At 39.4% G+C, this 14,575-nt stretch overlaps 1 protein-coding gene across 4 annotated transcripts in view; it reads right to left on the bottom strand.

Annotated features, from left to right (window-relative positions):
* The window catches only part of Enpp2 (ectonucleotide pyrophosphatase/phosphodiesterase 2), a 118,080-nt gene that overhangs the window by 29,321 nt on the left and 74,184 nt on the right, over positions 1-14,575 (bottom strand). For all 4 annotated transcript variants that reach the window (XM_021661995.2, XM_060389414.1, XM_021661994.2 and 1 more), the window contains exons 12-16: positions 12,821-12,929; positions 6,283-6,408; positions 2,801-2,832; positions 1,980-2,107; positions 65-152 (exon numbers count right to left, since the gene is read on the bottom strand). In XM_021661995.2, coding sequence (XP_021517670.1) covers positions 65-152; positions 1,980-2,107; positions 2,801-2,832; positions 6,283-6,408; positions 12,821-12,929 — 483 coding nt within the window. The remainder of the gene's footprint in view (positions 1-64; positions 153-1,979; positions 2,108-2,800; positions 2,833-6,282; positions 6,409-12,820; positions 12,930-14,575) is intronic.

The raw sequence follows: 14,575 nt of genomic DNA, 5'->3' as shown, positions 1-14,575 counted from the left end.
ACCCCAAGTCCCATCCTCCCTGAGAATTATGAAATTCAGTTTCAATTCACTTTTGTAGTCATACCTGCATGCTGTTGACCTTGTTATCAAAGCCATGGTCCCCCTGGAAAAAACATTTTCCTGATGGCTTCTTATAAACGTCCAAAGGTTTCCTACATTGAAACAATTTTATGGTCAGTTAGAATTCTGCTCCAAATCATACTGATAGAAAGCAAATTTGGGGGTTCATAGGATCCCCAAAAAGGACTGCTAAAGCAACTGTCTGTTTTAATTATGTCATTCCTAGGGTGATGGCAAGATACTTATTTTCCTTTCTCTAATGTCATAGCTTTGCATATCACCCTAGATTAGAAGGGAAATTTTGAAAAGAAGTCAAAGTATTCTCCATGCCTTCTGCTTGGACTAAACAGGGCATCTCTCCCTGCTCTGTGTCCACCAGGCTCAGTCCCAAGACACAGGAGGCATTTTTAAATTTGTGATATTGAATCAATTCATGGATCTGCATTCTATAAAATCATTTGTAAACAAACTTATTTAGTAGGATAATAAAACCAGAGTCCATGAAGTGGTTAATTTAACATTAAACATGACATAGTTAATAAAAAGCCTGGTCTCACCTAGAAAATGTATTTAAAAGTAAGGAGTGAATGAAAATATTACTTTCAAGTCACTATGATCATTTAATTTTACCTTTGTGGCAGAGAGACGCCTTTTGCATAATGTTTTATGGTTTCTCTATATGTTGATGCTTATTAATGTAAGTATTGCCCAAGAACAAGCAGGCACATGTCAGTAAAGAATAATGCTTGTGGAAAACAAAGAAGTCTAACAAATGGGTTTCCACCTAGAGTAACTTGGACTTAGGACAGTAATATGTATGTATAATAACCAAACAATGCAAGAGTGAACTTCAAAAGATTTAGCACTGGCCTTTGCTTTTCACTAACTCACTCAGCTAGTGTCATCTCTCACTTAACTGCTACTCTAAGGCACATTTTTTTCATACAAACTAGACAACCCCATCAAGTTTCTTCTCTCCCTAGATACCCGCAACATTAAAAGTCTCTGGGACATAGTCAGCCAACCTATTTTGGCCATATCTCTGTAACATTTCTACATGAATTCTTGTCTCTTCTACATGGTTCTAATAATTTCTGGGTTTCATATCTCTCTTTGCATAATTTTATGTATTGAAATCTATTTGGTCACTTTACAGTTAAAGGAGGGCATTACATGCTGCATGTGTGTGTGTGTTTAATATTGAGAAAGGTTTCTAGAAGACCAGCGGTTTTCATTACCTTCTCATGCTTCACTATTAACTATGACAGACTATTGCTCAGCTATAACATCATAGTTACTCAGCTAGTACTACAAGCATATCCATCACACTTCTCCTATAGACAAAGTCAAACAAGAATGAGTGAGAAAACACTACTTCCAGGTCTATGTAAAAATGACTAAACCTGTGGTGGTTTTCTCTTTAGAAGTGCCAGAGTCCCCAGACATGCTCTACGTCATATTCCAAAAGAAAGAATGGTCTGCTTGATCTAGGAGAGGCATTTGTAGTTCAGAAGGCAATCATCAGTTGTGTTTTGGTCAATGTAAAGCATGTTTGCAGCAACAGAGGTTTCAAGATTAACATTTCCAGGAACCTTCCACAAACACTGCTTACGAAATCCTGTCAATGGAGACCACATCAGCAAGACCCTATTTGTATTTCAGTTGTTCAAGGGATAAAAAATAAAGATGAGAATGTCTCCATAAAACTTGTGCATGGTGATGCATGAGAAACTGAAAAAGTGCTCAGGAACTAGAGATGTGTCATTTCTATTCTCATCATTTAATCTTCTACACAAAACATTTTAAACAATGACATTTCCAGCCCAGATTTATCTTCTTGATGACCAAGAACCTTAAAGGATTTCCAGGTGCCAAAGAGACAGGTGCTTGCAAAGACAGAGACAGTATCCCCATGTTACCTTGCAACATGCCATCTGCGATCCACCAATAAATGGATATCCTCAATTCTCCTGTTGTTGGCATAGTGCAAACGTTTAGGAAGGTGCTGTTTCATGTAAGGCTTAAAGTGCTGATCTGGTTTTTTACACTGAAATATAAGTGAATATTGGTCTTATGGAGGTATGTTCTCTACCAAAAAAAGAAGTCCTAGATAGTCTGTCTCGTGAAAGTTGAAGGCAGTGTGAGCACAACAAAAAAAGATGGTTAGTGAAAAAATTAAATTTGTTATGCCCTATTAAATAATGCATTTTAAAAGCAAATAGGTTCGTAGGGAGTTAAAGAGTTAGACAGCTTTCAGAAATAAAACATAGGCTATCAGAGGGGATGAGTAATTCTTAAGATAAATTCAAAACTGATGACAGTTTAAAACTCGAGGTTTTTTCCAACTGCTTCAAGTTAAGGAGGGGGAGGCAGTGTTGGAGAAGATGAGTAGACAGGTGCAAGCCTATCTGATGGTATTCTCAAGCACTTTGAGGCCTCCACCCAGGACAGGGGAAAACAAGATGGGGACAGATCTGTTTGAGAGTAAGACCTGATTAATCATGAGCAAATACTTCTCAGCTTTATAAGAACAAAGCCTCAGTTTGTATCATCACTAAGACCACTGAGGAGTCTACAGTTGACCATAGGCCAGAAGTTTTGAAAGCTTGGGAGAAACAAATACACAGGACCACAGGTCAGTGGAAAAAAAAAAGTTTCTAACCACCCACAGGGAAGGCAAACATGAGAAGGTGAGCACGAAGCTGCTCCTAGCAGAGACCTGGTGGCTTGCAACACTTACCGTCAGATTAGCAATAATGGCTTTAGGGTCATCTGTGTAGAGAAAGGAAGAAAGATTTCAGAACATAACCACAGAGAGAAGTGATTTCCACAGAAAGAGACTCAATGCTTCCATCCCTTTGATGTCAGCTTTGAACAGATGTGTAATTGGGTGTAGGTAGCTAACATTTCAGTAACAGAAAGGCAACTACACAAGTGACACACATCCCACAGGAATCTGCCCCAAAAAGGTCAGGGCTCCTTGTCTAGAAAGAAAGTCCTCCTCCCTAGCACAGAGTACTGCTGGGTAACTTGCTTCAAACTTTCCCAACAGATTCCTGTGGAGCACACCCACATGAATTGATTTGCAATTTCATGTCATGAACTCAGCTGGTCCTTTTTAGGGGTCTCTTATCCTCACTTCCTGTTTCTCTGCAATGCTTTGGAACAAGCCACCATTCACTGCGAGATGCATTTCCTAATGCAGCAAGGGAGTAGTTTCTCTGACGATATCATAGGTCTAATTACACAGGTGAGCATTCCTCTCAAGCTGTATGCTCACATGTCTGGCCCGCCTTGTTTGTTTGTTTTTTGTTTACTACCAGGAGACAAAGTTTCAGCCTACACTTGGAACAAGCTTAAAGCCCAACTATGTGAATGATGGCTGTGTGTACACTGGACCGTTTTGTCAAGACACCCCTCTGTGGGGATTGTGTGGGAAAAGATTGTAGGCTGCTTGGATTTTGTTTTGTTTTTCAAAATGAACGTGCACTTCAATTATGTCATTATAGAATCAGGAGAAAGGAAAACCTAGTATTCTGAGGAGACCCAGGTTCCTCGTTGCAGCTCTCCCTGGGACAGAAACATCAGTGGAGCAGGCTGTGTGTATGTCATTCACTGCTGTGATCCCCAGAATAAGGTGCTTAGTAAGCACTAAATAAACACCTGTTCACAAACAATAAAAAGCATTTGTTCATATTTGTGGAAATGTGGGTTCCCATAGAATACACACATGTACACTCTAAATGCCATCTTTAGAAACGTAGTTCTAAAGCTTCAAAATCCAAAGGGAAAAGGTAAATTCCATTCTACTTTAATAGCTACGTTTAATGGAAAGCACAGAAGTGACCACGGCAATAATAACTGAGTCCACGCTGTGTACCTGTGTCTCTCGAAGAGCTTTGAAGCACCTTCTCTCTGATCATAATGAAACCGGCAGCCATCAGAGTCCTCACTCAGCCGATTAGTTTTAGAAGGCAAGGAAGCTTGCATACTAGAGCGCAGCACACAGTCCCACTGAACTTGCCATGCTCCGAACCTTTACACCCCGAGACCTTGTGGATCATAGTCTCCACAGTGAATAAACAGAATGAATTCATGCCTGTTCCATAGTTTAGATGAGTGGCTCTCAACCTTCCTAACGCTGCAGCACTTAATACAGCTCCTCATGTTGTGGTGACCCCCAACCATGAAATTATTTTCATTGCTACTTCACAAGAGCAATTTTGCTACTGTTATGAATCATAATGTAAATATTTTTTGGAGATAGATGTATGCCAAAGGGGTTATGACCCAAAGGTTTTGAGAAATCAACAACATGGGGAAACCTCATCTTCAGGCACATCCCAGAAAATTCTTAGGAAATACCAAAGGCATCTGTTTAAGATAACAGTCCTTCACGTCTGAGCTCATCTTTTCATGCTGTCAAGCCCACTGTCAATGAAGAAAAGGTGGTGATTAAGACTCAGCAAAAACTGGAGCTGGTCAGATGGTTCAGCCACCATGTCTGACAACCGGAGCTTCATTCGCAGGATGGACACAGTGGAAGAAAAAAACTAACTCCTACCTGTTGTTCTTTCACTTCACACATGTTATGGTACATGGCACTGTTGTGCATGTGTGCATACATATGAATACCATAAATAAATAAAATTTAATTTTTTAAAGAATCAGCAAATGAGGATTCTAATCCTATCTCCACCACCTACTGTCACCCTCTGAGCCAGCTCCTTCAACCCTCTCTCTGCCCTTAACTTCTACTGTCTGTTGAGATAATGGCAACATATATCACACAAGGATACCAGAGGGATTAAATAAGATTATGTCCATATTCAGCTGACGCAGTAATAAGGCCAAGACCTCATTTTGACACTCATCATATAGCTCCGACTACAGATTAAATACAATGTAATTACATTTACACAATCTCTTATTCAGTCATCCCCACAATCCTTCTTCTATGCATGAGGAACCCGAAGCACAGCGTGTTGAAAAGGCTTTTCAAGTGTCTAAGTGGAAGACTGGAAGAGCTGCAGTGTGAACAAAAGTATGCTGCCACAACTGTGCTTTTCGTTACACACCTCACCATCTCTCCCTCTCCCAAAATGAACGGCGAGCATAAATATTTCACTATTGGTAGTACAATTCCATATTTCCCCAATAAAGCTCCTCATCTATTCAATCTCCCCATTACATTTACTGATGTCAGAAATACTTTTTGAAATAGATATGCAAATTCTTGCATACACCTTAAGATGAAAATACTAAAATAAAAAGCTACCCGTTATAAAGGCTCACATCCAGTCCAAGGGAGCAAAGGTACTGAGGCCACAAGGGACAGAAGAGCTCACAGAAAAAAAACGAAGAAACACCAGTATTTTGCTGATTTCACAATGTTGGCCCTGGAATGTGTCCCATTTATTTTGACTTAGGAAAAACTTATGTTTCCAAAGCTTTGAGCTTGATGTCAATGGTTTATTATTCTAAAGGTTCTGTTTTAATACAGTGTGTCTCAAGAAAAACTATATATAGTTATAAACATATAACATATGCTCATATGACAATGCCCTTTGTGATGTAATTCCAAGTATATTTAATGTATACAACAAAAAAATTTTTAAGGACCAAAACGAAGATCTATATAGTTTTCAAAATCTATATGGCAGCAAGACAAACTAGAGGGCCGTGTTCATGACATGTAACACCCTGAACACGCTAAACAAGTTAAACCAATGATTCACAACTTTTCCAGTTTTTTTTTTTCAGTTTCTAATTTTTCAGAATAGTCAGCAGTCTAAAGAACAAATTCTTTTTCTTTCGTCTATTCCATGACAAAAGGAAAGAGCCTCCTTCTAGAAGGCACTTAGGAACTTTGAGTGTTGGTTCTGCAAAGGGACCAGCCTATCTGCCCTTGACCCCAGAAAACACTCTTCTATAAATAGATGTTTATATTGTAAACATGCTTCCAATCAAGTGCAGTTTCCACACGATAAAAACAAGAGCAAATGTCTGGTCGATGCTGTTCTATGACAGGAACCGCTGTAAGCAACACGCATGGGTTCATGTCCACGGAGGCCTCACAGATAACAAGTCTTTTATCATCAGATGAGAAAACACAAGGTCAACTAGGATTCTTTGCCCAAGCATTCAACCTGCAAAGAATAAGTCTTTACCTCTTCCACTGATTATTAGTTGCACTACTAAATAATTTAAGAGCCAACTTACATTTAGGGTTATTGCTAAATTTGGATCGAATTCGTCCTAGAGTTCCAGGAACTAAAGTAATATCATCCACGTTAGTCAGATAGTTGCTCAAGAACTCGGTTCTGTCACATGTCACATCTTCCATTCCTATGGGATGAAAAAATACACGTAAGTACTGTCAGGCAGTATTAAAATTAAAATCTGAAAAAAAAAGTTCATACAGGCCTGAAGATGGCATCATAACATCTCTTTAATTAGATTTCAGCAACTTAATTAGAAAATGCTTCACCGCTGAGATTGTTCTGATATGATATAGTGAAGCTGTATCTATAGAATTTTTCTCCAGATGTTCTCTTAACCATATTATCTTACATGCAGTCAAGGTTGAAAATGTGCCACCTCAATTGTTACTTTGAGTTATTGAGCAAGAAGAGCAGCACAATTTGAGGGCCAGTGAGATGGTGCAGTGGATAATGGTACTTGTGCCCCCAAACCTGACTACCTGAGCTTTGTCCTTGAAGCCCACATGGTACAGGGAAATAACTGACTCCCACAAATTACATTCTGGCCTCTACATGAGTGCTTCTCTCTCTTATTCAATAAACAAACAAACAAACAAACAAATAAGAATGTTTGAAAAACACAAATTATTAACTGTCCTTACGAAGATTATTCTTTGAAAATAGACCCAGTTGCCTGAATCTGTATCCAGCACGGTAAGGGAGAGGTGACAGAAATGACTAGGCCTGCACTTCTACATTTCCTTTGTAAAATGTCATTTCTGGAGTGGAAAGATGGCTCAGTAGTTAAAAGCACATACCATTCTTGCAAGGGATCAGAGTTCAGGTCCCAGAACCCATGTCAGGCAGATTGCAATTGCCCGTAACTACAGCTTAAGGGGGATCTGACACCTCTGGTTTCTGCCAACACACACACACACACACACACACACACACACACACACACACACACTTAAACAATGCCATTTCCTACTCTCTTTCTTTCTAGTATATCCCCTGTCTTTAGGAGATGATCCCAATTCTTCAATCTATCTTCACTGGTGGCCTCGGGTGTTACTGACAAAACAATGCTGCCAACAAGAAATGAGGGAGAGAAAAACAAAGTCACTTCAAATGACCACCCAAGCTGTACAATAATGTGCAAAAACAAGTTGTAAACACCATAATTGGATCCGGAAATTATCATCTACCACACAATAAGAGGTCTAAGAATTTTTTATTAAACCAATCAATATTCTTTCCCATCCCCAAATTTTTTCTGCCTTCTAGAGCAGGGGAAAATTTTGATATTTTGAAAACTAATTTAAACCTTAAGATTATAGACTCTAGAAGCTCTTCAGATATAAATCTCACTGAGGACTTTACTGACATTTTTTAAAATTCACAAGTTGACCCAGAACAACGAACATTTACAGTCCATAGGTCCCCCACATCCTAGGTTCACCCCCCCTTATGGTTTCACTCTCTGAAGGTATAGTTATCTATGGTAAATAAAAACCCAAAAAGAATTAATGTATGATTCCAAAAGCAAGTGACTTACAATTTTTAAATTGCCATTCTAATAGCATAATGAAATTGATTGCTATCCTGTCCCATTGTGCTGAATATGTAAGTCATCCTTTTAGCAAATGTAGCCACACAATAGCTAAGAGCAGCCATATCTCTTTTTACAGCATATTCTAATTGACATGGTTTTTATCACTAGTAACTGTCATTAATTTCTTACTATGTCTAATTTATAAATTATATCTTATCATAATTACAAGTGTATCAGAGAGGACACTGGAAACAACCCAGAAGTCCCTCAACTGAGGAATGGATACAGAAATTGTGGTACATTTACACAGTGGAATACTACTCTGCAATTAAAAACAAGGAAATCATGAAATTTGCAGGCAAATGGTGAGATATAGAAAAGATCATTCTGAGTGAGGTATCCCAGAAGCAGAAAGACACACATGGTATATACTCACTTATAAGTCGATACTAGACCTATAAGATACGATAAACATACTAAAATCTGTACACCTAAAGAAGCTAAGCAAGTAGGAGAACCCTAGGTAAGAGGATCAAACCTCACTTAGAAAGACAAAGGGGAAGGACATTGGAAGAAGGAGAAAACAAGAAATAGGACAGGAGCCTACCACAGAGGGCCTCTGAAAGACTCTACCTAGCAGTGTACCAAAGCAGATATTGAGACTAATAACCAAACTTTGGGCAGAGTGCAGGGACCCTTATGAAAGTAGGGAGAGTTAGTAAGACCTGGAGAGTACAGGAACACCTCAAGGAGAGCAACAGAACAAAAATATCTGAGCTCAGGGTTATTTTCTGAGACTGATACTCCAACCAAGGTACATTCATGGATATAACCTAGAACCCCTGCTCAGATGTTGCCCATAGCAGTTCAGTAACCAAGTGGGTTCCCTAGTAAGGGGAAGAGGGATTATCTCTGATATGAACTCAGTGGCTGGCTCTTTGACCACCACATTCTCCTACCCCCAGAGGGAGGAGCAGCCTTGCCAGGCCACAGAGGAGGACACTGTAGCCAGTCCTGATGAGACCTGATAGGCTAGGGTTGGATGGAAGGGGAGGAGGACCCTCACTATTGGTGGACTTGGAGAGGGTCATGGGAGGAGATGAGGGAGGGAATTAGGGAGGGGGCTACAGCTGAGAGAGATGCAAAGCAAATAAAATGTAATTAATGTAAAAAATAAAAATTTAATTAAAAATCATAAAAAAAGAAGAAAAGAAAGGACAGACATATGGGGTTAAGAACTATCTGTAGTCTCAGGCAACTGCTAAGAGTCTTAGAGCATATTTTCCCTGGATCAAGAGAGACCACTGAATTGCGTTATACGATCTAGTGTGATAATATTTTCTAAGAGGGACAATAAATAATTCTGTAAAGGGTCTTAGGGTGTGATCCAGAGTGGTCAGGATCTGGTAAAACTCAAATAATCACTTCTGGAGATCCCAGATCATAATCTTCTTTTCTTTCTAAAATTTAATTTGTAGGTATGTACTCATAATAAAGGGAGCCACAGTGTGGATGTGGAGGTCAGAGAGGGAGTCAGTTCTCTCTTTGCACTTTCTCAACAATTCCGGGGATTGAACTCAGGTCACAAGGCTCATATGCAAGCACCTTTAATCACTGAAACATTCCAGTAGTCCTCTTTTATTTTTTAATTTATTTTTAATGTATATATGCACTTTACAGCTTGATCATAGCCCCCTCCCTCCTCTTTCCCTAGTCCCTCCCTCCCACCCTCTTTCCCCTATGCCCCTTTTTTATTTCTTAATATCAATTAGCATGAAGAAAGAGCAAAACATTTTAACACAACCTCTTTTCTTTTAACATGGAAACTTTCCAGATGAAAAAGTTAAAATAATGCATAGCTATGTGTTCTAATAAAACATTACCTCAGAAAGGGGGATAAAAAAAATCTCCAAAAACAGATGAATGGAAGATGGAAAGAATCTTCCATTTGTTACATTTTAACACATTTACTTCTGCAGTTCCAACACTGAGCCACCGCCATTGATTTTAGAGACCATCTGGGGATGTGCCCTGTATTTCTCTAATAACTCCACTCCCCCATTTGGCCTTCCCCCAGGCTGACCTCACCTGTGTGGATTCCATGTTTTCACTTTGCAAATGAGGGAGCTGATAATTCCTGGGGCAGGTTGCACACAGCACCAAGGGTTCTAAGAATCACCATGTGATCGAAGCTCCACTAAAATTCATTCTGTCAAAGCTCAGAGCTTGCAAAAGTAGGCAAGCTACCTTTCAATAAACAGGCACCCTGGCTTTCCAGAACCAATGGACCCATTCATTTCAGCAATCTTCACATAGAGAAATCTGTGTATGGCATATATGGTTCTCTGACATATGACTCACTGGGGCCGTCTACTTCTTAGATGTCTGCCTCTAGCATGTGAGCAAATGCTCTCCACACTTCTGGGCAACTTAAATTGAATTAGTGTGTCACAGGCTCACAGTTTCCACCCTGTCTGCAACTTTCCACCAGGCCAGACTAGTAGAGAATGATATTGCAGAGGGTATCATTTAATCCTCTCAGGGTAGCAAGTTAGCATCCAAAAAACCCCACTCCTTACTCCAGCATCTCAGATCTTCTAGAATGTCCTTGGAATAAAATGTCAGGGGCCAAAATAGAACTATTCTTAACAGAACAGATAATAAGTCAATCAATTTTTACTTTTTTATACTCTACTAGAAAACAAAGGCCCCAAATTCTAAGGTCAATATTATAGTTTACAGTTTGATAGTTTAGTACATGGGTGGCACTCTTTAGAACTCAGTCTGCATGTCTGGGAATAAAAAATGCTCTCTGAAAACTAAGTTGGCACTGAATGTGAAGCTGCTAGCTAGATTTCAGAGTATCAGAAGGTGCTGTGTAGGCTGCTGAGATTAAAAAAACAAAACAAAACAAAAAAGCCATTAACAGTCTTCCTCAACTGTGAATCCTGTAAACTACAATAACCAGTATGGCAAGATGGCCCACAGATGTAAGAGCAGTATGAATGTTATTATAGTAGTCAGTCACTCTCAGCTTGGAGTTCAGGCCTGCTATATAGTAGAAAGCATATGTATGGTGCTATGAACATGGCCAAAAACACAAAAAACATGATTGATTAACTTACAAGCCCCAGGCATAAACCTACTATTATCATTTAGAGAAGAGGATACAGTGTCCAGCTGCCCTCTAAATTTGTATTTCTGTACCCATAGATTAGTTCAGCTGTTAGCTCATCGGGGTATTTTCTTTGTGCAATGGTAAATAAGTATATGTGGAATGCTCAGCAATAAATGGAACATCTATACCACAACCCTTTCCTAAAGGCTCAGTGACCATTGCAGAAGACAGGGTTCAAAGAGCGTAAAAGCTGGAGAGTGGAGTCAGGGTGAAAGAGAAACAGTGTCTTCTGGACATAACAGGATCACTGTACTCACAAACTCAGAGCACCTGTGGTTACTTGCACAACCTCAAGACAGGTAATTCCATCACGAGTGGGGAAGAAAGGGACCATGAACCCTAAAGAGCTATTGACAGTTGATGAATTCTAGAGTAATCAGTATTCTTTAAAGATGTATCTCCCGGTAAGTCTACCCCATTCCAATAAATGGCCCCATAGTCTTGAGTATATGGATAGCACAAATTTCACTTAGAGGGCTATTAAAAAAAAATAAAAAAGAGGACACAAGGATGGAAGAAGGTGGGAAGGTTGGGTTGGATCTAGAAGGAGTTAGGGGAAGGGCTGAGTGAAAATATTTATTTAAAATGTTCCCTGAAGCCCTTAGCTCTATAATCATATGGTGTTTATGATCTCTTAATAACCTCAAGAAATGCTCATGAGGAAAAAAGGAAAAAGAATGTTTTTCTATTTTAGGAAGTATTTTAGAGAAACCGTTCCTACAATGGCATGGTGGGATATACACACCTACAGTCCCAGCAGCTGGGAAGGTAAGTAGACTCATTAAGTTTGAGCTGTCATGGGATACATAGTGACAGGAAGAAAGGAAGAAAGGAAGAAAGGAAGAAAGGAAGAAAGAAAGAAAGAAAGAAAGAAAGAAAGAAAGAAAGAAAGAAAGAAAGAAAGAAAGAAAGAGGGAGGGGAGGAAAGAAGAAAAAAGAGGAGGAGAAAGTTGAAGAGAAAGAGGGGAGGAGGGAGAGAGAACAGGACACTGCCTACACTGACCCTTCCTCTTAATAAGCGTCTTCTGTGTTGAGGCCTTGATCTGGGCCTTAGTCTCCCCTGAGAGTACCAGGAAACCATTTGACTTAAATACCACATCTTTGACAAGTACCCTATGTCTCTGCCTCCTTTACATATTGAGAATTATTATTTTAACCACACAAATTCTGTAGACTTCTTTTGGAGATGTAGTTCACAGAGGCCAGAGAATATCACCTGTGATACTGAATTCACAGAAGAAGTCATTCATATCACGTGTTAACTGTCTGCAACACTTTAATAGAGACAGATTTTTGCAGCAAGGCCTCTCCTACAAAGAACATGCGATTGAAGAAATACTTGAGTCCCTCAAACTTTTGTATCATGACCTAATTTCTCTCCCTATCCTGAATTTAAAAGAAAGGAAGAAAGAAAGAGGAGGAGGAAGAGGAGGAGGAGGAGGAGGAGGTGGAGGAGGAGAAGGAAGAAGAAGAAGAAGAAGAAGAAGAAGAAGAAGAAGAAGAAGAAGAAGAAGAAGAAGAAGAAGAAGAAGAAGAAAAAGAAGCTAAGAACAGAATTTTAGATTCAGAGAGCAGTGGTTCCTTTTTACAACATCCTGGGAAATTCCTATCTTTTCAGTTATATTGTTTGGTTGATTTTTGGTTTTTTGAGACAGTTTCTCACTGTGTAGCTCTATGTCTTGGAACTCACTCGACAGACCAAAGTAGCATCAAACTTGCAGAGATCCTGCCTCTGCCTCCCGAGTGCTGGGATTAAAGGCGTGTGCCACCACTGCCTTGTGAAACCTCTATCTTAATAGCAAAGAAGAGGGAATAAAGCCTTACCATGGTCTCCAACAAAGATAACATTCACACACCGGTGCAACTTGAGTTGTTTCAGTCCGTCCATTAACTGCCCCACGGTTTTGTCAATCTCCCTCAGAGGATTGGTCATCTGTAAAAAGCAAGTTAGTCCTCATATATTTATGTATGTATTTTTACCTTTCAATTTCCATAGATCTTCTACCCTTAGAGCATTCTGGAAAGAAAACGTCTGGTCCAGAGGCAGAATTTTGTCTAGGGAATATTTTCCCACCATTTTCCTTTTTCTTTTTTTTTTTTTAATGGTAATAAGATCTAAGTACTCAGTCCAATCTCATGAGAGAATAAAAGATTCTCCTTTTTCGATCCCTTTTGAAATATTTTGATATGAAAATATCACAAATTACTGAGGTAAATGCTTTCTGAGGCGCAAAAATGGCTTTTCTAAAATGTAACTGTGTTCTGTAAATCCAAGAGTTTTAAGAGTGAATTGAAGAAAGTCAGACAAAGAGTGGAAAGCCTTTGTTCCCTCTATAAAATCACCAGACTTTGAACTACAGAGAGAGACATACAGAGAGAGAGCGAGAGGGAGAGAGAGAGGCCAAGGAAATTAAAAGCATAAAGACTGAAGGTTAAAACCATCACTTTCTTTTGGGAAATGAATTAGAACATCATTAATAAGACAGGACTCATCCCTTGTTCTAAAGACCTGAACTGCCAACCCCAGAGACAAACCAATTGCCTGCAAATGAAGCTGTCCTAAGGACAAGCTGTTGCTTCTCAACTTCATTGTTTTCAAACAGATTAAATAAGAATCGACAAGAATCCTAACAAACAGAAATGAGCTACAGAATTTGTTCTAGTTAGACTAATGAAATGCAAACTCCCAATTCTTCTCTGAGGAACATTTCCAAAGCCCAAGAAACTCAATCCACCATCTCTCACTGTAGCTTCAAAAGGAGTCATGAGAGCCTAGGCATACAGAGGATTGCCTTCTTTTTCAAATCTGAGTATGAAATAGAAAGATTTCAAGAAACCTCACATCACACAAACACTATACACTAGTGCAGATGCGTTTTCCAGTGCAGCTAATAACCACACACATACATCCAAATTAGCCAAGATGGAAACGAGAGGCCTGAACATTACTACCAATCAAACGCATTATGGCATCTGCTATCTGAATCTTCTTGGATGATTCAAGACCTCTCCTTGTATCGTTTCATCCTTGAAACAAGGTAGAGGCCTCTTCTCTTCACGACAGGAGTCAGCGTTTCAAATCACAACTGAAAGTTGCAGAAGGAGTTGGGCCACCAAAACCTGAAGGGACTAACAGATGTGAGACTAAGTGGTGTTTGTCTGAGAAATACACTGTCCTCCAAGATCCGTGTCTAGACACAGAAATGTGAAATGCATAACACATGTCTATCCTTGGCACGGAGTCAGTTTCCGTTATTCAGTGGGACAATTCAGGTAAAATCCAGAACTTGCGTCTTAGCGATCAGGTTCACAATGAAAAATCCGCCTCTGAGGAATCTGAAGGTTTTAAAAAATGAATAAGCAAACATTCTTTTTGAATGTAAATGTTAGGAGTAAAATTTCTTACTGTCATTATGAGAAAAATACGCAGTTCTGTCTGCCTGTTTTCTCTCATCCACAGAAGACGTCTGCCAAGCTCAGAGAAATACACACCACTAATGGAAGTCAGCGTGTTCACTGAGTTCTAATCTACCTTGCTTTGAAAGACTTTCCCTGTTCACTTCTGAGATGCTTCTCCAG

This window comes from Meriones unguiculatus, chromosome 8 (assembly GCF_030254825.1).
Source record: "Meriones unguiculatus strain TT.TT164.6M chromosome 8, Bangor_MerUng_6.1, whole genome shotgun sequence".
NCBI classification, from domain to species: Eukaryota; Metazoa; Chordata; class Mammalia; order Rodentia; family Muridae; genus Meriones; species Meriones unguiculatus.
This window is presented reverse-complemented; position numbering and strand designations above follow the sequence as displayed.